The sequence below is a fragment of the Rhipicephalus sanguineus genome, chromosome 1, assembly GCF_013339695.2.
Source record: "Rhipicephalus sanguineus isolate Rsan-2018 chromosome 1, BIME_Rsan_1.4, whole genome shotgun sequence".
Classification (NCBI taxonomy): domain Eukaryota; kingdom Metazoa; phylum Arthropoda; class Arachnida; order Ixodida; family Ixodidae; genus Rhipicephalus; species Rhipicephalus sanguineus.
The window spans coordinates 21,297,368-21,322,875 of record NC_051176.1 but is presented as its reverse complement, the minus strand read 5'-3'; the positions used below and the strand labels follow the sequence as shown (position 1 = coordinate 21,322,875).

The 25,508-nt window shown below is 45.3% G+C and overlaps 1 protein-coding gene across 1 annotated transcript in view; it reads left to right on the top strand.

The window, feature by feature from the left end:
• Window positions 1-25,508, top strand: part of LOC119394015 (vitamin D 25-hydroxylase-like) — a 64,029-nt gene that overhangs the window by 16,642 nt on the left and 21,879 nt on the right. Inside the window, exon 3 of the mRNA XM_037661588.1 lies at window positions 25,145-25,335. Within this exon, the coding sequence (XP_037517516.1) occupies window positions 25,145-25,335 (191 nt within the window). The remainder of the gene's footprint in view (window positions 1-25,144; window positions 25,336-25,508) is intronic.

Sequence of the window (25,508 nt, the reverse complement as noted above, 5' to 3'; positions counted from 1 at the left end):
ACATATGTAAAATTATGTACAGCCATGGGCGAAAGCTTGGTTATGCTGGTTGAAGTCGACTAGTCTATTTTACATATTCAACAAACGCAGTGTGTAGAATCAATGTCACACGGAGGAGCTGTCCTATAAACTTATTTTTGTTGGTTGGGTGCATAAATTCCAACTTCTTGCTCAGAACTCTACGTTGTAAAATGAAACATCTTTTTTGAATGCACAAATTTTATGTAAGGTTACATTCATTTTTGTGCAGTAGGAAACATACTTGAGAAATAGAAATGAGATAGGAAAAGGAGAGCTATAATACAAATAGCAAACTTCTTATAAAACTTACACTAAAGAAAAAAACGTTAGTTTTTGTTTAAAAGATACATACATACATACATACATACATACATACATACATACATACATACATACATACATACATACATACATACATACATACATACATACATTGAGGTGTACTTAATAGGATGAACTGTATGTACAAAACAACAATGCTGATACACTCAGTCTTCAACACATGAGGTTTCGAGACAGTAACTTACGAGAGAAACCCCGCACCACTCTTTTGTGTCAACTCTGCATTTCTCGAATCCTCTTGGAACAATTTGATGCATATTTTCGGCTGCTGCCCACTCACAAGTAATTTTTATACATTTTCGTGGGTGGCAGCGCATGACCATATATAAGAAAAGAGCCCCTGACAATGCGATGTCAAGGAAAAGCGCAATGAATCGCATTTTGGTATATTTTGCAAGATGACACAGTTTATTTACATAGTCGGCACATTGACAACACTATAACAAGCCATGTTAGGTGGCGTGGGCTGAAAAGTTGGCGCAGCTAAGACAAATTCTGGACAATACATAAATAAAACAATTCGCTGTTACTAAGCTCCTCGGTACAAATAATGCTGTTGTTGACGTGTCAAGACCCTATTGCTTCTCCTGAAAACACTCCTCAAAAATGTTTCAACTTGTGCACATGTGCCCACTTCCTTCGAATGAGAGACTGCTGTATAGCAGTCTCTCATTCCGCTTGAAAAAAATTTCAGTGCACTGCTGGGCAAGGCATGTGACGTGATACTTCAGTGCCTTGCCTGTATATCTTGCTACTGGCCTCAGCTGCAATGTTTATCACCACAAATGTGCAGAATCGCATTTTATAATGTGCCACGACAAAGTAATTACGTTTCAGGTGCATAAAACATGGACCAAAATAAAAGAATTGAGGAACATTTACCTGGCACAGTTTACAGAATCTTAAATACATTTTCATGGAGCTTTCACAGCTTATCTGAATATAGTAGTAGTAATGATTATCAGCCTTCAAATTTGTTTGAAGTCGCCGCTTTCAATATTAGACCACACCAGCAGCCCTTTTTGGCAAAACCATGGCACATAGGCATCAAACGGCATAAGTATATGCATGCTATTGTAACCCTAGAAAAAGGAATAAATACTTTGAGCAGTAATATGAGCAAAGGTGCACAGATCATAAACTACTTGCACAGTATACAATTACATCATGAAGAAACATTTGACAGCAAACACTATATGAAAAAAATTAACACTTACACAGTACATGTAAAGAGGTTGACTGTTGAAGAGGACAGACAGGCAATGGGATAACATTACACAGATGCTAAAGCCTGTTGGATATATTAGGAACAGTGACACTCCTCTTGCATCTAAAGAATCCATAGAGAAGGACTTTCCAGAGTTTATTTATACATAAAAGCATTCGTGCTATACTAATGCGTGAATCCTGAATGATTATAACGACCAAGTGCAAAAAACCCGCTTCAATGGTTTTCATTCTTGCACTACCAAACATGAAAAAAAATTCGGCAGATCCCACGTACCGTGCGAGTCGATGTTATGCGAAGCATGCGGCGGGTAGGGGACTGTGGCGTAACTTTTTTTACTGAGCGACACGTTACAAAATGACGCTAAAGATTTGTATAATTTTTATACGCACACATATATATGTTGAAGAGCCGCATATGTGTTACATAACCAGTTTTTTATGGTTGGGTATGCAACGTGGGTATTACCAACACCAGAAGCGGTAAGCTGATATGTAGTGCTTATACGTATCCCGATAACGCACGCACGTTTCACGAACCCGTGTACATGTGTGCAAGAAGTTCTTCACAGTTCTTGAAGAAGGGCATAATCACCGTGATCAGTGAAAACAAGCAGCTGGTCATGACTTGTTATAGGATCCGGTCGTGACCCTGATGACAGGGGGTCCATGTGTAGTGAAGTATGTGGTATAGTAGAGCTGTTGGAATTTGCGGATGCCTCGGTCATTTCGTCGACAAATTGTCTGTCGACAGAGCCGGCGACATGTCGGAACCTGAATCCACCCGTCGTGTTGGTGAGGTATAGGCCGTCGAGGCTGGTAGGCCTGGATAGTGCTAGGTAGACCAACATCAGGGGATGGTGTTTGTCGTATTCGTAAACTACCTGGGCGTGTGCGGCCTACGTAGCCTAGTCTACAAAGCGGCTGTCAATCAATCTGGTATCATCCTCGGTCAGCATGAGGCCATCGCCCAGCCTCGTAAGAAATGAAGAGGACACTGCGTCGTTCTGGCGGACTAAGTGCACTTTACGGTGCGGTGATGTGGATATCATATGTACCTTTCGTTAATGCATTCCTCCGGGGTCGAGCAATGCTTCAACATAGCTTGCTGAATCATAGGAATACAAACGTAATGAGGCTGCTATAAAAGCGGAGCCAACACTGAAACTAAGTCGTTAATCTGATATGACGCCTGTATCGTAAAAGTACATATCGTAGGAGTATCATGTAGTGTTTATTGCTTTCCTGTAAAATTAGATAGCCAGCACCACAACCACAATTGACGTTGCACCGATTTTACGCCTGCGCAGGCTGTTTTTCCAAACCAGTTTATAGACCTGGCGTGGCTCTGTGGTAGAATACCTGATTGCCACGCAGAATGCTTAGGTTCGATTCCTGCTGGGATCCTAATTTTCATTCTTTCCATTCGTTAAGTCAACGCTGCCGATGTTGGTTTTCTTTAACGCGTTAGCATTTAAGTAACCAATGTCTGTTCTCGCCGTTCCTGGGTAGATATAAACTGTCAATCACCTGTGGCGCATACCCGTACACCTCGGCCCATGGTAAATGGGTATGTGCCACACGTGTCTAGTGGAAAGGGTTTGACGACGTACGCGACAGGATTTTAACGTTATTCATGTCATGACCCGGCAATCATATTCGTCAAGTCCTCTTACCCTCCCATGCAAATTTTGGTCTACACCAAGTTAAGGAGGCGATCATGAGAGCACCCAGACGTAGGCGGCTAGATAGATAGATAGATAGATAGATAGATAGATACGTAGATAGAAACGCTCAAAGTGCCAGAGGTTCGCTAAGAAATGCTTCGCATTTAATACGATTTTGGTTGCCGACCATGGCTACTGTTTCTAATGCAGTCAAATGCAGAGACACGCACGTACTTTGATTTACGTGCATGTTAAAAATTCAAGGTAGCCTTAATTATTTGCACATTACCACTACAGCGTGCTCTACATTATTGTCAAGGTTTGGTATATTAAATGCAGAATTTAATTAATTTTGAATCTTCAAGTGCAAAGAACTGCTGAATGATGCACTGCTCAACAATTAAACTACAGCTGTGCAGATTCTCACCATGCAATTGAAACTGCTCCAGCCATCACAATGCATTCTTTTTCTTGACGTGCACTTTGAACAGCAGGACACAGTCACTGGTAGTCGCTCTCTACTTGTTGGCGTTGTGTGGTTGTCCGAAATACACTGTGCAATTACATGAAAGTGGGGACCTGATCCCATGATACTGCTGCAACATAGAAAAATACAGATGATTGTTACAACCGTCGTGCTATGTGTAAAAATGGACAGCTCATATGCGCTAAAAACTCTTGCTGTAGTATTTTCAGATGCCGATGACAACTATGAAAAAAATAATAAAAATCAAGAAAAAAGTCTGAACATAGAGCCACCAACAATGAGGACTTTGAAAAAATGTTTTATGATATAAGTGTGTAACTACGGTGTTCATTTTGAAGGCAACAAACTTTTGCCAAATAGTGAGACATAAGCCAATAAAGTATCTTCTATTTCGACTTTACACTAGGTGCAAGAAGCCAACCAAAAATGACTTCACTATGTCACACTCTAAGAAAAAATCAAGTATTTGGGAAGTATTCCTGCCCCACAACTATAATCGTCATCCACCTCACGTACTTTCCTCCCATTATCACCACGGTCCTTCCCGGTCCCAAACGACGCGCATGTTATCAGAATGACATGGCATTTTTGATAGCAAAGGGCCGAGAGCCGGGTTTTCAAAAAAAAAACACGAGCAAGCAAGATTACGATTATTGTTGTGTGGCAGAAATACTCCCCAAATACAACATCACTTTTTCTTAGAGTGCACTCATGTTTTCCTATGTTACAATACAACAGCTGTCGTTCATATCTCTAAAGTTATCTAACATAGCCACCTCATCCTGCAGTGTGCAGGAGCAATTTTGCAGACTACAAAACACAAATCATTTGCGGATTATGTGTGTTTTTGTTGCACACAACTGTTTTTCCTAACGAAAGTACACTTTGAGAAAAAATGCACTTCATTAGGAGAAATGATTGTGATCAATAAACACTCATAATCCACAAATGCATGTTAATGGGCTCTTATGGCTTCCACAAACACTACCATCATTATTATTGCTCTCAATGCCATGCCGGCCAGATATGCTGTGTCCTGCTCAAAACACCAAAAATGCACTCTATGACTTGTCTTGCATGAGTGGGGGCTGCACTGCACTGCTGCTCAGCTAGGCCAGCCACGGACAGGAGGGTGGGTAGCCATGACTCTCAGGCATAGCGAGAGTCACCTGCAGAGATGAACAAGCGTGTATTCAGGTCACATACGATTTGTTAAAATCAACGTGCCACAACAGTGAATAAATATAAGATACGGCAGGTAAAATGCGCATTTACTGCTCCTGTGTGGCCTGAGGCTTGAACTACAGCTCTTTCTCCCTGCATGTTGTGAACAACCAGGCGATTTTCACCCGCTTGCTATTGTAATGCAGAGCAGTTGATATTTGTGCTATTTCAAAAGCACAATTATTTGTGCTATTTCAAAAGCACAATTTTCCAGTCTCACATGTATGGAGTTAAAAAGATGGCTTTTAAGCGCTCGTTTTTTTTCTTTGTTAGACACAATATTAATGACAACTAAGAGACAATAATGCCAAGGAAAATATAGGAGATGTTATTTGTAATAATTGGAATATAAATGTGAGAAAGTAAAGTGGACGAAAAGTAACTTGCCGCCGGCAGGGACCGAACCTGCGACCTTCAAATAACGCGTCCCATGCTCTACCAATGAGCTACGGTGGCGGTCATTCCCCCGTCCACATTATGGGGTATATATGTGCACCTAAACCTAGGGGTGTTAAACAGCGCCAGTCGCAGCCACGGCGGCGAGTGTGGAACACACTTTTTCTTCCTTTTGGCGTCACGTAGCATGTCAATTTTTTTTTACGAGCTGGCAGCTGTTCTCATTAATATTGTGTTCAACAAGAAATAACGAGCCCTTAAAAACCATCTACTTTCCTTCATTCATAGCAAGGGTCTCGGTCTGGCAGACTTGATGCTTTCAGGTAGTATGCGAGGGATTATTGGTCAGCTGCCAGCACGTAAAAAAGTTCACGTGCTACGTGACGCCAAAAGGCAGAAAAAGAGTGTTCCACACTCGCCGCCATGGCTGCTATCGGCGCGGACTCCTAGGTTTAAATGCGTATATATACACTATCAAGTGGATGGGGGGATGACCGCCGCCGTAGCTGAGTGGTAGAGCATCGGACGCGTTATTCGAAGGTCGCTGGTTCGGTCCCTGCGGCGGCAAGTTATCTTTACCTTCTTCACATTTATATCCCAATTATTACAAATAACACGCCCTATACTTTCCTTGGAATTATTGTCTGTTAGTTCTGATTAATATAATGAATATGACTAAAAAAAGCCAAGCAGGTGTTCAACTTCAGTTGTTAGTATTGCGTCGTCCTATCCCCTTCGTTAATATGTGTTGTGGTTTTGTTTTCGCGTTTTGTTTAACTATAAACTTAAGTCCTCACTGTCTTACAGCCTATAAACATGTGTGGTCAATTTTTATTCAACCTCATGGCATATCAAGTCCTACGATCCAATGTGCAACGCCACCAGTCACTATTAATAGGAAAATTTTGCTCACTACATGTGATTGCCAAATTCCAAGTGATTTCGCAGCCATGGCGGCACTTGGAATAATTTTCAATTGGTAAATATGCATAAGCCATGAAGTGAGGAATTAAAGATCCAGAACTGAGTTGCAGATGGCACTAGCTGGCATGAAAACATTGAAACATAGCTGTACTAATTATGCATAAAAGAAGTACTGGTACATTGTAGTCATGTGATTATGCCGACAAGTTCTCAAGCACACTTCCAGAAATTTACGATGGTTTTCAGATATCTGTGAGCCAATATGTACAGCAATATATGAAGACAACCTTGTCATTTTGTGGGCATTGCTGAATGATTTTATGAATCTTGGTAAGTGAACCTACAGTCCACACCACAGGTGTATTTTGGACTTTTCTGCGGGATACTCAACTGCACAGTCATGTTTTGATGCCATAGGGCAAACTTATGCAATAAAAACTGTAAAACTGCCTGTCTACACGGTTTCAGTTTTCTCAAAAGTGATGCTAGCATTACTGTACTAATTTAGTTGCCTTCATTAGTAGGATGACACCAAGTTCCTTGTGCATCTCATATCTTTGGATTGTGCTTAGATACTGGCACGGTGAAATGCACACGTCGGTGTGCATTATGATGAGATTTTACACCCTGCTTTCTTGTTGCTTTAGTGCTCTGAATTATGTATAGTGCTTAGGCTGTATTGCATATGTTGTTCCATGTGTTCAGTATTAGGAGTATGTTCTGTGTGTGACGATGGGAATATATCTATCCTTACATTGGCACGAGAACTGCTACTGTTTTGATTCCAATACAATATTGCAGCCACTGGTTCTTGTATCAATTCAAGTATGACTACTTGTCGTGCATGCAAATGGAAGACTGCCTGAAACACTGCCTGTTCAATGAAACTGCTTGTGTTTTATTACCAAACAAGTAACACATGATTCACGCATGATGACACATTGTAGAAGAAAGATAGGCAACAGATAGTTAGGCAGAAAGTAATCACAGTGTTCTAACCTAGACTGTGATCTTTCATTAGTATTAGCATATTTGAATGTATCTGTTGTATAAATAAAATTTAACGTCATATAAAGGTGGACGAGGGAGTGCACATATGATAGAGTTTTTCCAGTTTTTGCATATTTGCTACGGTCCTCGTGTTTCTGTGTTATGAGTGTGAAATTCTCAATTGCAAACAAGTCCACCTGTCTGCTGCCGTGAAAATGCCATACTAGCAATTAAAGGAAAACCATTATTTTGTCAAGAATAACTGTTGCATTGAAGAAGACAGTAATACATATTTTTTCAATGCGTACTGCATCGTCTGTGCAACAGGGGCGCAAGTACACTTGAACGTTCACAAGAGAGAAGTGCAAGTACGTTAACTTTTTTTTATTTTGTGAAAGAGCTGTCACAGGTAAGTTTGGGGAGGCTGTGTTTGACCTTGGTGCACGCTTTAGGCATTCGTTAGGCAATGCATTAATGTAGTGGCGTGATGCTTAAAAATAAAGAATATTTAGTAGGAAAGTAGGTAGTCTCCGAGTGTAAAGCAACTAAATACTGAATATGAGTTACAGAGAATCACTGTATGCCGCCATGAACCGTGTATTTCGAATAAGCGCTAACTGCGGAAATAGATGGTTAGTGAGCTGCTCAGAAGGCGCTGCTGCCGCTGAGTGCAGCTCGCGGCAGTACGGGCGCATTAAGTGCACTTATGTAGGCACGTTACAATGTCCTTGTAACTCTTACATCTGCGTGAGTAACTTTCATATGCGAACGCAGGTGGTCTCCGAAGTGCTCAGGTCACGCTGCCGCCTATGGACGCGTTCAGCTCGCTGCGGCAGAAATAACGAAAGTTGCTCCGCAGCTTACGCTCATGGAGTGCACATACGTTTGGCCATCTGAATATACTTTAGTCGCGCTGGTATTGACGAATTTCAGGCGAGCACAGCATTGTCAATATATGAAGAAGCACTCAAGAGGGAAAACGTTTATCATTTTTCTAACGACACGACAGGACGAACCGACGAATTCGGAGCCGAAGGTGCCCCTCAAGCACACTCCGATGGCACAGGAACAGAACTTCGGAGTTCCGACGGCGGGTTACCAGCCGCTTTGTACATACATTGGTACATATATAAATCCACGAAAAAAGCACGCAAGCAAGTGGTGGAGCTGTAGTGTAATGGTTCTGGTATTTGCTTGCGGTGCGTGCGGTCGCGAGTTTCGGTTCCTGTGTCGGGCGTACTTGTATGCAAATGTCACGTTTATGCTTTAATACACTGATGTGCGTTGTCTAATATGTTCAGGTGATGAATAGTAAGAAAAAATGTAAAACGCTAGTGTAGTGCCTGAAATAATTTTTTCTTCGTAACCGTCCGAGGGCCGCGTATAAAAGGATGTTCTATAAGTTCTCAAAATTAGCAGAAAAACTCGAAATGCGCCCCGTTCAAGCCCCCAAAATGAGTCAAATAGAAACACCAAAAGTACCTCCTAAAGACTCTGTTAGTTCCATCTAATCACTCCCTTAAAAAAGCATGTAAATAAAACCTCCTTTTGAAGGGGGTTTTGCGTAGTACCTTTAGGATGTACGCTGCGCAGCGCGCCCAAAACTCCCTAAAAGGCTCAAACCCGTTGGCAGTGTAGCATATTTCTACAGTAGCATTGATTCTGATATTGAATATTTTACGATACTCTTTTTGGTTACCTGTCAAACAATCCACGAAAAAAGCACGCAAGCAAGTGGTGGAGCTGTAGTGTAATGGTTCTGGTATTTGCTTGCGGTGCGTGTGGTCGCGAGTTTCGGTTCCTGTGTCGGGCGTACTTGTATGCAAATGTCACGTTTGTGCTTTAATATACTGATGTGCGTTGTCTAATATGTTCAGGTGATGAATAGTAAGAAAAAATGTAAAACGCTAGTGTAGTGCCTGAAATAATTTTTTCTTCGTAACCGTCCTAGGGCCGCGTATAAACGGATGTTTTAAAAGTTCTCAAAATTAGCAGAAAAACTCGAAATGCGCCCCGTTCAAGCCCCCAAAATGAGTCAAATAGAAACACCAAAAGTACCTCCTAAAGACTCTGTTAGTTCCATCTAATCACTCCCTTAAAAAAGCATGTAAATAAAACCTCCTTTTGAAGGGGGTTTTGCGTAGTACCTTTAGGATGTACGCTGCTCAGCGCGCACAAAACTCCCTAAAAGGCTCAAACCCGTTGGCAGTGTAGCATATTTCTACAGTAGCATTGATTCTGATATTGAATATTATACGATACTCTTTTTGGTTACCTGTCAAACAATGATTTGCGCGTGCGTTGAAATAAAACCATGTGCTGACAATAATCGTTCTGTGATTTTGGTTCTGATAATTTGTTCGTGCCTAATCGAAATCACAATTTCAAGTTTGCTACCACATATTCGCAATGCCTACGAACTATAGGTGGCGCGCTGTGCGATTCAAAGATGACGCCTGCTGTCACACTCTGTGTTTTCACAGTCTTCTTCGTCAAGTGAAAAATCCTCGTCAAGATGGTTTCTTTCAACATCGCTGCTGAAAGCAATCTGAAGAATTTCCTCCGCCGAGAGACTGTCCGTTAATACGGAGAACGCATGCACGTTTTACGAACCTGTGTTTATGTGTGGAAGGGGCTCTTGAGACTTCTCAGTTAGATGGCGGCGAGCGGAATGTCTTTGTTATTGTAATTGATGTGTGCAACGTAGACCTCGCCGATTCCGTTGCTTGTATGTGTGTGTTGTTGCGCCCGGGGTTTTAGCTCCATCCCACCGCGGCAACCAGTTGTTGCGACGTCAGGGTTGCGTCGTACCCGGACTCCATTTGGTAGCGTGATTGAGTCTTCGGGTTGAGGAACTGATGCTTGCAAGTTGGGGAGACGAAAACATACAAGTTTACTTGCACCTTTTGTACACCTATTTACATAGTGAAAAGGTAAGAGTTTAGCGATGAGCGAACTGGATGAGCCTTTAACCCCGGGCTCAGAGCCTCTTGTCTCACTCAGCACCGTCGTTATAACCCCTCAGGCTGGCTCCTCCTTCTTGAGTGCAACCAATCACACAACCGACACCACCTACCATGGCACCAGCAAATAACACTGTCGCCGAGGGATCGTTGCACTCGTTCATGTAGCAAAGTTCCTGCGGTCACTTACACTCTTGTGGGGTCAGCCGGGAGAACAGCATACTCGAGCAAGTTCATCCGCCTCTCCCCAGAAGGGTAGGAAAGGGTTTACGGCGACTTAATGGCTCTTGTCAAAACATACGACCGGTCGGCACCGCAGCATACCAAACCATGTCAAAGTGGCCCATTATGAAGATGATGCCATCTTTGACGTCTCTCTGCCATCTAATATCTCTGCTACCCAACCGAGCTCGTACGATGCTCTTCGTTTTGTGGGGCGCTTCCCGTGGCGGGGAGGCCGTTTCTGGGAAGGATGCAGGTGCCCCAATACTGTGAGAACGCATCGCCGTCCATCCTCATAGACACCGCGACGCCACCGACGGTCAGTCATGAGAGTGTTCTGTGTCTGGCAGTGAAGTTGTGCATCGCCGTGTTCTTATATGTGCCCACGCCTCCGCACCTGCAATGAAGCCGCTGGCTGTGGACGACACAGTTGGCTCATCGCTCCAGGTTTCAGAAAGTGCTAACAGGCCAGTTTCTATGAGCAGAGCGTCTTTTTCGAGGTCGTGCACGTGCGCGTGCACAGACTGTACGAAGAGAGCGGCGAGCCTGAGATGATTCTTGTGGTTGTAGCATCGAATGAAGGTTATAGTCCGGTCCAAGACAATTTCCAGAGGCCTGTTTGCTAGCCGGGTCATGTCATCGGCAGACTGTCTGTGGATAGAGCCGGCGACATATCACAACCTGAATTCACCTTTTGGTGAGGTACAGGCCGTCGAGGTGTGTAGCCCTGGAAAGTGCTACGTAGACCAACTTCAGTGGTTGGTGCTTATAATATCAGTAGACTACCTAGGCGCATGAGACTACCTAGGCCCTTTGAGGCCACTATATAGTTAAGGCTTGTGTTTGCACAAGGGGAAACTGCGTCCTCTTACACGAGGTACTTTTTTGGTATAATATCGCGGTTGTGGTGGCTCGCATTACCAGGGGTACCCATTTCAATTCTATCGAGGGTTGTGTGGCAGTGATGTGCTTCGTCCTAGCTGGGACGACAACGCCTACCGTGGACGTTGGGAATTCAAGTCACAGTCGCACGAGGTTGCCGTGTTCGTCACGCTCGATGTACCACGAGGTACCCATGTCTCCATTAACGAGGCTGTAGCTTAGGTCAATGTTGGCCGTGATCATGTACGACTTGCCGATGATCAGGCAAATTGATGCCGGCAGTCCACCCATGTCGCTTGCGTTCATCTTTCCCACCTTCGTCAGGGCATCCCTGTGTACCTGCTCGTTCTTATAGCCAGCTATGTTATCGCATACGGGATGACATAACAGATTGTCCGCAGGGTCGAGGCACCGTGCGTTATAGCGGTCGACGTCCGCATTGCTGTAGTATAGCCGTATGCCGTCAGGGCACTTAGCAGCATCTTCCTCGCGTGTCACAAAGCGGTTCTCAATCAATCTGACGTCATACTTGGTCAGCATGAGGCCATCTTCTAGCCTCATAAGAAATGAAGAGAACGCTGCGTCATTCTGGCGGACCACGTGGACATATGGATGGCAGTCGAGCGTCATCCAGGGGAATTCTGCCTTCGGCTCCCTCACTTCCCTAGCGTTTCTATGTGTTTGTTCGCGGTTACTGTGTTGATTAAGGCTGTGAAACACCTGTGGCAAATACCCGCATATCATGAACTGCGGTATGTGGGTATGTGCCACACGTGACTGACAGAAAAGATTTGATGACGTACGCGACAGGCGTTTTGCGTTATCCATGTCATGACCAGTCAGTCTTTTTCGTCATACACTGATCCCCTGCTGTGCCAATTTTGGTATACTACAATTTATGGAGACGACCAGGAGAACGCCCAGACGTAGGCGGCTAGATAGATAGATAGATAGATAGATAGATAGATAGATAGATAGATAGATAGATAGATAGATAGATAGATAGATAGATAGATAGATAGATAGATAGATAGATAGATAGATAGATAGATAGATAGATAGATAGAAATTTAGGCAGATCTCACGTACCGTGGGAGTCGATGTTATGCGAAGCATGTGGCGGGTAGGTGACTGTGGCATAACTTTTTTTACTGAGCGACACGTTACAAAATGACGCTAAAGATTTGTATATATTGTATACGCACACATATGCTGAAGAACCGCATATGTGTTATATAACCATAACACATACGGTTCGGTAACGCTGCCAATGGCAACGTGGGTATTACCAAAACCAGAAGCGGTAAGCTGATAAGTAGTGCTTATACGTGTCCCGAGAACGTACGCACGTTTCACGAACCCGTGTGCATGTGTGCAAGAAGTTCTTGACAGTTCTTGAACAAGGGCATCATCACCATGATCAGTGAGCACCAGCAGCTGGTCATGATTTGTTATAGGATCCGGTCGTGTTCGTGGTGACGAGGGGTCCATGTGTAGTGAAGTATGTGGTATTGTAGAGCTGTTGGAATTCGTGGATGCCTCGATCATTTCGTCGACAAATTATCTGTCGACAGAGCCGGCGACATGTCCGAACCTGAAGCCACGCTTCGTGTTGGTGAGGTATAGGCCGTCGAGGCTGGTAGGCCTGGATAGTCCTACGTAGACCAACTTCAGTGGATAGTGTTTGTCGTATTCGTAGACTACCTGGGCGTATGTGGCCTACGTAGCCTAGTCTTCAAAGCGGCTGTCAATTAATCTGGCATAATCCTCGGTCAGCATGAGGCCATCGCCCAGCCTCCTAAGAAATGAAGAGGACACTGCGTCGTTCTGGTGGACGAAGTGCACTTTACGGTGCGGTGACGTGGATATCATATGTACCTTTCGTTAATGTATTCCTCCTGGGTCGAGCAATGCTTCAATATAGCTTCCTGAATCATAGAAATACAAATGTAATGTTTATTAGACTGCTATAAAAGAGGAGCCAACACTGGAACTACAGACGTTCATCTGATATGACGCCTGTATCGTAGGAGTACACATCGTAGGAGTATCATGTAGTGTTTATTGCTGTCTTGTAAAATTAGATAGCCAGCACCACAACCACAGGTGACGTTGCACCGTTGGTACGCCTGCGTAGGCTGTTTTTCCAAACCAGTTTATAGACTTGGCGTGGCTCAGTGGTAGAATACCTGATTGCCATGCAGAATGCTTGGGTTCGATTCCTGCTGGGATCCTAATTTTTGTTCTTTCCATTCGTTGAGTCAACGCTGCCGATGTTCGTTTTCCTTAACGCTCTAGCATTTAAGTTACCAATGTCTGTTCTCGCCGTTCCTGGGTAGATATAAACTGTCAATCACCTGTGGCGCATACCCGTACACCGCGGCCCGTGGTAAACGGTTATGTGCCACACGTGTCTAGTGGAAAGGGTTTGACGACGTATGCGACAGGATTTTAACGTTATTCGTCACGACCCGGCAGTCGTATTCGTCAAATCCTCTTACCCTCCCATGCAAATTTTGGTCTACACCAAGTTAAGGACCCAGGCAGCACGCCGCCATTGGACCGATCTCGGCCCAACGTCGGCCAATGACGGCAGCAATATTGGCCCCACGTCGGCAAATCACGCTCGCGCTACTTTCACCCGCATCGGCCCGACGTCGGCTAGCCGCCTTTGGGCCAATGCGGGCTTGCCGGCTTCGGGCCGACGTGGGCTAGCCAGCGTCGGTCCGAGACGGGCCTGCCGTTATTCAGCCGATGATGGCAAGCCGTCATTGGGCCTATGTATGCTAGCCGATGCTGGCGCGGCGTCGGCCCCGCCGACGTCGGGTAGCCGCCGGCGTGACCGTTTACACCCGTTATTATGTTTTAGCAGTGGTGGCTTACCGTGCGTTAAGTACAGTAGTACTGTACCGTCGTGGTCGGCACATAGCTAGTTTATATGGAGACACCGGCGGTAGTTGCTCGATGCGTAAAGTAACCTGATCAGGCAGGCTGATACATGTGTTATCAACTAACATGGCTGCGTGCCGACCACGGCAGTTCGGTATTACTGTGGTTACTGTACTGTAAGTCAGCAGCGCTAAAACAGACTATTCGCGGCCCAACGACATTCATCGACTACCATTGGTGCCATATTCGAAAAATGCTTCCTAATTAGAACGACTGCTCCACTGATGTCTTAGTGTGCGATTAAGACCCACAATTCTGTCGAACCGTGCAAGGCCGAGAACGAAAGTCAATATTGTCTCTAACAAAACTAAATTGATGAAAGGCCTGCTGCACCAACTGTCTGAGAAGTTAAGGAGCGACACATTTGCAAGGTGATAAACACAAATTTATTCACAGATATCAACACACGCCAGCAGTTCCGGAATAATTATGCCATAAAGGAATATCTAAACATCTATAGATACCGTAGCCAACATCTAAAACAACCCCACAGCCACCGTATTCCTCAAAAAAAGCAGGACAATCCTAATCGAGAATGGGATCAGGCGCAAAATCATAGGCGTGAGCAGGGTTCCCCTTCAGAGGGGGTGGGGGGGCGAAGGTTCATCGCCCCCCCCCTCCCTATTAAGTCAATGTGTTTGGCAGACCTTGCGCCCACCTCTTCTTAGGTGACTACGTGGGCCGGCCGCCCCCCTGCCCCACTGTGCGCACGCCTATGCGAAGAGTTACAATCTCTTCAACGTTATGCGCGGCACATTCACTATAAATATTGAAAGAACTAAAACGGACAAAAATAGGAATAAGGATTAACGAAGAATACCTTAGCTACTTGCGTTTTGCGGACGATATCGCGCTTTTCAGTAACGACGGTGCCGAATCACGAAAAAAATTCTGGAGATGTAAACGAAGGCAGCATTAAAGTAGGATTAAACACGGACCCGAAGAAAAGAAAGATAATGTTAGGCGGCTTGCCGAAAAAGCGAGAACTAGACTAGAAGATTGTGTACACGCGTGAGCTAATTACGAGCAGAGGGGCACCCCCCCCCCCCCACGTTTATTAAGTTCACCAAGGAACGGTAGGCATTCGCAACACATGACTGGCAATTAAATTAGCGTTATCCTTTAAGCGGGAATTGCAATTTTTCAGTGATAACTTTAGGGCCAAAAAGATGGATAAACTGCTGCACACGACGCGAGAAACATTGCGAGCGGTACCACAAGATCCCATGAACTCTACATCTAAACAAGATAGACACGCACGCATTCCTAATCTAAAGGTAAGATTGTAACAGAGAGGAATCGTGCATAAAAACCACTCACGTGTGCCCGTTGGATCGCTAAAACACGAGCGAATAAAAAATGCAAGCGCACCATATCAGATTACACAAAACACGATGGTCAATAGAGAATACGCGAGAAGAAGAGAACAAAAATCTGATGACACGTAACAGTAGTAAACGCGTGGTGGCCTTATATGAGGTGAGCGAGTTCAACATGGCCGCAGGGGGCCACTGGTTTCTCGCTGCGGTGATCTCTGCCGAAAACAATGCCGGAATCCTGCCGCGTATCCGTCTCGTGCACGATTTTGACTTTCCACCACACATGTCCACACACCGCACTTCTTGAAGAATTCTGCTGGTCGGAGTGAAAAAAACCTGCTCCCGCAGCTACGATTGTCCCTCCGTCTGGACGGCTACCCTACCCTGCCTGTTCAAGCGAGTTTCGCGACAGTGACGCTGAACGAGGGGAAGGGAGGGAGGGGTGGGGGTAGAGGTTGAAGGAGACGAAAAAAAAATGCGAATTCTCCCTTCTTGAAAGCATGGCTCAGCCTACCACAATGGTGTGCGATCCCCCCAGCATGTCTATGGGCATGCCGTTTGAGAAAGGCGTTCGTCGAATTTTCAATGCATCACTTGTTGCCACATGTCGCTACATGAAAACTTTGCGTACACCACGTTGGAGCCGCATTTCTCATCGTATTTCACGTGCCATAATAATTTTATACGACTGTTTCTGAAAGCACGTGGGAAGCAATCGTTGAGCGAGATTTTTACTTGAAAAAGATATGTATGTCACAAAATGGACGGCAACGAAGTGCAAATGCGAACTGACAAACACGTGGCAAACACTTGTTTGTCAGTTCGTTAAAGATGGTCAGCGGGCTAGTTGATTTGTAAACATTCAAACGCCAAAAAACGTGTCTTCACTTCGCCCGGTCTTTTTTGCACCATACCTATTTTTCTCAAGTAATGAACCAACTAGCTCAGCAACACGCCTTGCTGAGCTTTTTACTATTTTCATAAAGTAAAATTATGTGACATCACTGAAGCAAATGCGCTTGTTACGCTTGACCCAGACACGCACGTGAGTAAATACGTGTAAACACAGAGATCGGAAACTGTCCGTGTAGTATATGAGCGCTCGCGCCAGACATTCAGCGGCTGAAAGGATATAGCGCTATAAATATGATGACAGGTTCGATTTATGCACAGAATTAGTATTCACATAAAACTTCTTCCGCTAAAAGCATTCGTGCGGGAATGTTTGGGTGAATTTTGATGCTGGATACATCAGTGAAGTCGGCCGACCAGTGGCAAAAACATTTACAAAACAGAAGTACTTCGAATTTGGCCCATGAAGTTAATGGTATGTGTTATAACGTTTCAACATTTTTGATAGCGTTGAACAACTGGTCAACGAAGTGGCCATCTATTTTCAGTCAGTTTTTCTTCTAAAGACCATCTTTTTTGGTAGAAAAGTAACTGTGCTAGTGATAGTTGTTAGTCATTGTCATAGCAGAAACTAATAAGATAATGCAAGCTGTTCAGTCGGCGATACTTCGCGCCCCGAGTCGTACGTGCGGCATTAGCACGGTACAATATTTGAACTTTGTTATTTGTGCTAGTGCAGCAATCCATGTAGCGGTATTCTACAGCTTAAGCTACAAATATTCAAGCGCCTAATGCTCTATTGCATTACGATTGTATCCTAGGCGGGCGAGATGCCGTGTTTCTTCGGCGGGCTGAAGGTAGAGCGCAACGTCGAGGTTATTCTCGTCACTGACGGCCGGCAACACGGCGTCCAGCATCGTTGAGGGGCTTCCGTCAACTAGATTGAACGGCGTCATATGTGCGCCATTTCTTACACTGCCGTGTTAACTTCAGGTTATGTGCGGAAGATATGGCGTCCCATGTCATGTGTTCGACGTACGTGCAGTACATTGCCAGCATGTCGGCGAGGGCTTCATTTAGCCGCTCGGTGAGGCCATTCGCCTTCGGGTGATGTCGGTCGGTGACTTGTGTGGCTCTATTTTGAAGATGGTTTGCGTTAGCTCTGCCGTAAAAGCCGTACCTCTGTCGGTGACGAGGACTTTTGGAGCGCCGCGACGCAGGAGGACGTTCTCAACAGGGCATGTATAACTGTCTGAAGGGAGACAAGAAAGTTCCAACATCGTCGATAACCCATCGGCTCCGCCGATGTCAGCTGAAGCACGGCAGAATGACGGCATGCTCGGCCCAATGTTGCCGGTGAAAGCCATCGGCTAAGCCGATATCGGCGAAAGCACGGCAAAACGGCGGCTAACACGGCCCAATGTTGCCGGTTAAAGCCATCGGCTAAGCCGATATCGGCGGAAGAACAGCAAAACGCCGGCATACTCGGCCCAATGTTGCCGCTGAAAGAAACCGGCTAAGCCGATATCGGCGGGAAGACGGCAGAAGGCCGGATAACTCGGCCCAATATTGCCGGTGAAAGACCAACCTCGGCTGAAAGGCGGCAAAATCGGGCCAATTTTGCCGGCAGAAGTCACCGGCTCCGCCGATGTCGGCGCCAGGCTGGTAATGCTGGCCCGAGGTGGGGCCGCGCACAGCCGCCGTAAAACCAATATCGGCCCGAGCTTGTGTGCTGCCTGGGGAGGCGATCATGAGAGCACCCAGACTTAGGCGGCTAGATAGATAGATAGATAGATAGATAGATAGATAGATAGATAGATAGATAGATAGATAGATAGATACGTAGATAGAAACGCTCAAAGTGCCAGAGGTTCGCTAAGAAATGCTTCGCATTTAATAGATAGATAGATAGATAGATAGATAGATAGATAGATAGATAGATAGATAGATAGATAGATAGATAGATAGATAGATAGATAGATAGATAGAAACAGCCAAAGTGCCTGAGGTTCGCTAAGAAATGCTTTGCATTTATTAAACAATAATATTTGCACTCTTTATGGCGCTGCACATATAACAGCTAATACTGCATATTCTGCTAATACTGTATTGTATACGTGACGCAAGAGTATTCAACGTTCTGACCCCTCGTGCCCATTATGACACTGAAATGCTTACATTTGAGATTCATATTCTCCTTAGTAAACTTGAACACAACCATAATGTTATATCATCACAAATGGCTGAATAGAATGTTTTAGAACGGTAACTAGAACCAAAATATTTTAAAAAAGTGGTGAACCGCAACTGAATAAAACCTACAATATGTTCTAAAAAGACAGGGCGTGCAAACAAGGACACAAGAAAGAAGTCAGGACACCACAAACGCCGACCAAGCAAATAGCAATTAAAGAAGCCAAAGAGGCAGGATTGTTCAGATAAGTAGGAGAACACGGAAAAGGGCTCAGAGTACTAGAAATGAAGCTTAGAATAACAGAGAGCTGAGCTAGTTGGTAAGTATTCATTCTAAAAAGACAGGGCGTGCAAACAAGGACACAAGAAAGAAGTCAGGACACCACAAACGCCGACCAAGCAAATAGCAATTAAAGAAGCCAAAGAGGCAGGATTGTTCAGATAAGTAGGAGAACACGGAAAAGGGCTCAGAGTACTAGAAATGAAGCTTAGAATAACAGAGAGCTGAGCTAGTTGGTAAGTATTCATTCTAAAAAGACAGGGCGTGCAAACAAGGACACAAGAAAGAAGTCAGGACACCACAAACGCCGACCAAGCAAATAGCAATTAAAGAAGCCAAAGAGGCAGGATTGTTCAGATAAGTAGGAGAACACGGAAAAGGGCTCAGAGTACTAGAAATGAAGCTTAGAATAACAGGGAGCTGAGCTAGTTGGTAAGTATTCATTCTAAAAAGACAGGGCGTGCAAACAAGGACACAAGAAAGAAGTCAGGACACCACAAACGCCGACCAAGCAAATAGCAATTAAAGAAGCCAAAGAGGCAGGATTGTTCAGATAAGTAGGAGAACACGGAAAAGGGCTCAGAGTACTAGAAATGAAGCTTAGAATAACAGAGAGCTGAGCTAGTTGGTAAGTATTCATTCTAAAAAGACAGGGCGTGCAAACAAGGACACAAGAAAGAAGTCAGGACACCACAAACGCCGACCAAGCAAATAGCAATTAAAGAAGCCAAAGAGGCAGGATTGTTCAGATAAGTAGGAGAACACGGAAAAGGGCTCAGAGTACTAGAAATGAAGCTTAGAATAACAGAGAGCTGAGCTAGTTGGTAAGTATTCATTCTAAAAAGACAGGGCGTGCAAACAAGGACACAAGAAAGAAGTCAGGACACCACAAACGCCGACCAAGCAAATAGCAATTAAAGAAGCCAAAGAGGCAGGATTGTTCAGATAAGTAGGAGAACACGGAAAAGGGCTCCTACTTATCTGAACAATCCTGCCTCTTTGGCTTCTTTAATTGCTATTTGCTTGGTCGGCGTTTGTGGTGTCCTGACTTCTTTCTTGTGTCCTTGTTTGCACGCCCTGTCTTTTTAGAATGAATACTTACCAACTAGCTCAGCTCTCTGTTATTCTAAGCTTCATTTCTAGTACTCTGAGCCCTTTTCCGTGTTCTCCTACTTATCTGAACAATCCTGCCTCTTTGGCTTCTTTAATTGCTATTTGCTTGGTCGGCGTTTGTGGTGTCCTGACTTCTTTCTTGTGTCCTTGTTTGCACGCCCTGTCTTTTTAGAATGAATACTTACCAACTAGCTCAGCTCTCTGTTATTCTAAGCTTCATTTCTAGTACTCTGAGCCCTTTTCCGTGTTCTCCTACTTATCTGAACAATCCTGCCTCTTTGGCTTCTTTAATTGCTATTTGCTTGGTCGGCGTTTGTGGTGTCCTGACTTCTTTCTTGTGTCCTTGTTTGCACGCCCTGTCTTTTTAGAATGAATACTTACCAACTAGCTCAGCTCTCTGTTATTCTAAGCTTCATTTCTAGTACTCTGAGCCCTTTTCCGTGTTCTCCTACTTATCTGAACAATCCTGCCTCTTTGGCTTCTTTAATTGCTATTTGCTTGGTCGGCGTTTGTGGTGTCCTGACTTCTTTCTTGTGTCCTTGTTTGCACGCCCTGTCTTTTTAGAATGAATACTTACCAACTAGCTCAGCTCTCTGTTATTCTAAGCTACAATATGTTGTTTGCCGTCATGTGGCACCCATTAGGGTATTCTTAATTAGTTAATTAACTTAGAGAAAATTGGCAAAATTGTTATTATGCACTTTTGGGCCGAGTGCGTTTCGTTAAAGGAGTACTAACAAGATTTTTTTAAAATTTCGGATAGTTGCTCTAAATAAAAATTCTGGTGTCGAGAAACCTAGAACGAGTATTGTGGTGCCTGGGAATGCATCGTATAGAGTCTAAGAAAAAATCGAGTATTTGCGTAGTATTTCTGCTACACAACAATAATCGTCATCCACCTCGCGTACTTTCCTTGCGTTATCACCGCGGTCCCGGCACTTGCCGGTCACGAACGGCGCGCGCGTTATCAGCGTGACATAGCATTCTTGATAGGAAAGTGACGAGAGCCGGGTTTTCAAAAAAGGAAACGCGAGCAAGCCAGATGACGATTATTGTTGTGTAGCAGAAATACTCGCTTTTTTCTTATAGTCTATACTTTAATTACCGCTACCTTAAAAATACACTTTTGGTTCCGATATCGAGGGGGCGGCTTCTCAGTGACGTTTCATAGCAGTGTGACGCCACGGGAATACAGAAACCCGTGACGTACTAGCGACAAATCCGTTATCTGCTCTTGTTGCACATAAACAACGATGAGTGAATTGTCGCCCAGTGACCGTGACAGTGATTTCTACGATTTAGGCTGCATGCAGCACGCAGAACTCGCAAACTCAGGGGATGTGTCTGGACTCGTCGGGATAATGTCCATTGCAGTGGGGCTGGCTTGCAGATGCTCAGCGACGAAAACTTGAAAGTCAAATTAATATATTTTATACGTGTTCACCAACTCCGGTGTGTGGACAGCGTTGACACTGCATACCAAGGAAACGAAAAAAGTCCCTTTTGCGATGTCTCAAAATCGTGTCAATACGCCTTTAAGTTGTAGAGACCATCCAAAATGACCGGACTAATTTTTCTTGGCAGCGTACATGCTGCGCGCTGAATTTTTCCGGTGTTTAAAGAAAGCCCGCCGAAAATTAAAACCACGTGACTGCGCACAGATAAACTGGAGACCACCGGGAGAGGCGTTCAGTTAGAGTACCTTCGTCCTCCAGTTGACAGGCTGATAATGATAAGGCGCTACCGTACTGCAGCGCTCTCAACCATGCTTCAATCGAAACAACGTCAACAATGATGGCACACAGGGAAGCCAGTGCCTAGAGCCACGGCCGCTCACTTTGGTGCCGTCCGCGCGCCGGTTGTACTGCGTTTGAGAGCGCTGCAGTACAGGAGCGTGATCACGTGGTTTTATTTCGTACTTCGCGGGATTTCTTTAAATAGCGTAAAATATCACCACTCAGCATGTACGTTGCCCCAAGAAATAAATCGGTCCTTTTTGGAATGCCTTCTACAACGTAAAGAAACACAATCAGCCCTAAAGTGAATATTAAAAAGCTTGCCGACTTAATCTCAGTTAATTAACTAATTAAGAATACCCCAACGAACGCCACATGACGGCAAGTCATATATCGTTGGTTTCGTTAAGTTGGAGTTCACCACTTCTTCTAAATGTTTGGTTGTACTTAAGTGACACACCCCGAATTTTTCATCAGTCGTAATATTTCACTCTCTCTCTGTGCTCTTGAACCAGTTTTATTTGCAATGATAAACCGACAAGTGCCAAAGACCTAGAAACGGTAGAGATACAGAAGTCCGTCTGTGTGTCTAAGAACATCTGGGAGGGTCTTCACCTCTATGCAGTAAGTCCTTGATTAGCTACAGGGCAGCAGTGTTAACAGAACATCGTTTTCTAGTGGTGCCTCTTTTCGAGGCTTTTCCGGTGTTACAAAGAAAGCACTATGAGATGCCCACCTTTTAGTACAAAGGTATCTACGATGATGAAACAGCTGTTAGCCTACTCACCATAAAGCCGCCTTACTCATGGGTCTACGCATACAACATGTACAACAAATTCATTTAAACGTGGGACTTCACAGTGCATAATGGGGGACGCAGTAGTGCTGAAAAAGCGAATAGATGTATCGTTTTTTAACGTGCTGCTTAATCGAAGTGCACGAACGTTTTTTTTTTTTCTTCCTACCCTCTCAGAATTGATCAGCCGCGAATGGGTACAGAATTGTCGCGGAGGCGACCCGTCAGGTTTTGACAGCTTACTGTGGCGACGCCTTGTATTAGAACGTTTTAATCTGTCTGGTATTCCGCTATACAATATTGCTTTTGCGTATAGCGGAATTGCGGGTGTGAACTGCGCATGCGCGCGGCTTACCGGAAACGCTTGATACGCCTAAAAACACCTAAAGAAAAGGTCGCACCACCGAAAGCGGTTGGCGCGTCCACCTCGAATCTATCAAGTGGCCGTCGTGCGCTCTGTAGCTTGTTAGCTCCAAACTGATGCTTGCATTTGCTCTAGATTCTTGTCCATAAGCTTCGACAGCACAGTATTCGTGTCGATTCGGCGCATTTTTCGAGAGCCATACTGAAATAATGTATGCTGTAGGCTTAGCGAGTGGCGATGGCCGCTTCCGGGATCTCAGTGGACCTGGATAACGAGTTTGCTACTTTTCTTTTATCCTCCACAGCTGGCGCCACTGAACGTGGCACCAGCTATGGCACATGCTATCCGGTATTCCGCTATGCTTTTGCCTACAGCGGAATACTATACAGAATGAAATGTTGCATTCTCTAACGAAACTACCGGTTGAAAACAGTCCGCAGGCATTTCGTCTGGGAGCGCTGCTATGTTAAACGTCACGCCAATTTCCCAGAGTCGCAGCACGATGCTCCATACTTCTACACTCTGTCTCACAAGCTGGTTGCAGCTGGGTAGAAGATACGTAAGCAAACAGCACGGGTGCGCAACGAAATATAGTTCTGTTTGTAAGTGCATTATAATTGGAGAAGGGCGCTTGTTTGGCACGTGACTGCATAAACGTCGGCTTAGAAATTACGGGCCGCACAGCTCACAACGGCGACTTCATAATTTCGAGGCGCAAAGAATCAGCTTCGACGGGCGACGCCATGTTGTTGCTTTCTTTTTTGTTCCGGCGCTACCGTTGCTACCCAACGCTGAGCAACGTTTCTAGAACCAGGTCAGTTTCGCAGCTCCCCATAGACGCTTGCTCTCCGAAGTGGACGCGACGGCCGACGCAAGAACTAGCGGCGCTGCAGTTCCATCTTTCATCATGCCTCATGCGTCGTCTGCTACAACACCTATATATGTGACCTATCGTCGCTGCAGCTTTCTACGGCCGTGACAGCCGAGATTTAAACTTTTCCAATAACCTCGACTGTTTTAAAAAGCGATTATTTCACAAGCTAAGCTCCAAGAACATCAAAAGATCATCAAATGCAACCTATAACAGTACTACAATCTCACACGTATAGCTGTCCTCTCGCACGAACGTTCCATTGCCGTCAACCTGTGTTTAGCCGCCGCGGTGGAACAGTGGTTACGGTGCTCGGTTGCTAATCCGAAGGTTGCGGGATTGATCACGACTACGGCGGTGGCATTTTTTCTGCGGAGGCAAAAATGACACTGGCTCATGTAGTTAGCTTTGTCAGACTCAGCAAGTCCTAAAACAGAGGACCGTTGTTAATTTTCGGGCGAATTAATCCTGATTTCTTGAGAAAGGCGTACAGCGCGAAGTATGGTTGATAAAGGTATCTGGTTTTATTCCCTGAGCTCGGTTAGGCGACTTGTAGCGAAGTCAGTGTTCACGATTCTGGTGGGATTGGCGTTCAGAAGATATTTCTTGCAAGTCACTGCCCTGATTCGCAGAAGTGATGACCAGTGTTCGTTTCCGAGCCGCTCGTGCAACACGCGCATCAAGATGACATTCTTCAGCTTTGTCCATTTCACGCGTGCTAAATCGAAAGAACTGCTTCCCAAACGATCACCGTTCGCAAACAGTCACGCACGGAGTACGGAGCAAGCGAGCACAGAGAAACGCGCAACGCGTCGCAAGCGGCTACTCCTCACGCGTCCGAGATCACAGCGGCAGGTGCGTCGCCTCCGCGATTAGCTTCGCCAACGCGCCATTGAGAGCAATGGTGCGTTGCCGTATCCGATCCCGGGGGCCACGCCAAATGAAGCAAAATGGAGCAGCAGCGCCGTAAGTTCACGCGTCGGCCGCCTGTGCCGGCACGCGAGCGGAGCTGCGAAACTGACATGGTTCTAGAAACGTTGACGCTGAGAGCGTTGGTCGCTCGCTCTACTTGCTCAAGGCGTTAGCGAAGACGCTATAGGGACGCCGAGCAGACGACGCGGCGCGGATGAATACATCGTGAAAGGTGTTCGCTCTTCGTATTTACTAAGCAGCCTCGTAGCTTCCACAGTGCTGCAACCAGCTTGGGAGATGGATTATAGTGATGCACAGGAAATGGTGACGTAGTGTTTTCGGTTTTCAGAGAGCCCGCAGTCATTGGTTACGTTGCTGCGATGTAACGTGTGTTCTCCAACCAATCCTTGCAAGTGCTGCGGAGGACGTGGTAGTGGACGGCGTCCTGATCCCCGAGGGGACAACGGTGATGCCGAACCTGTGGGCTGTGCACATGGACCCCAAGCTGTGGGAGGAGCCTGCCACGTTCGATCCGACCCGCTTCCTTCCGGCCGACGGCTCAGCGCTAACAACGAGGCCCGAGCACGTCATCCCCTTCTCGCTCGGTGAGTCACTTGGATATTTTATTTGCAAGACGTCAATCGCAGCTCCGCAGGCGTTGTTAGCTTGGACATTTTCGCGGTAGTTGGGTGTGTCCAGATAAGATCGAACACGAAGTCCGGGTCACAATTGCCGATTTTGATTAAATTTGCTGTAGGTCTAGGCATTACATCCAGAA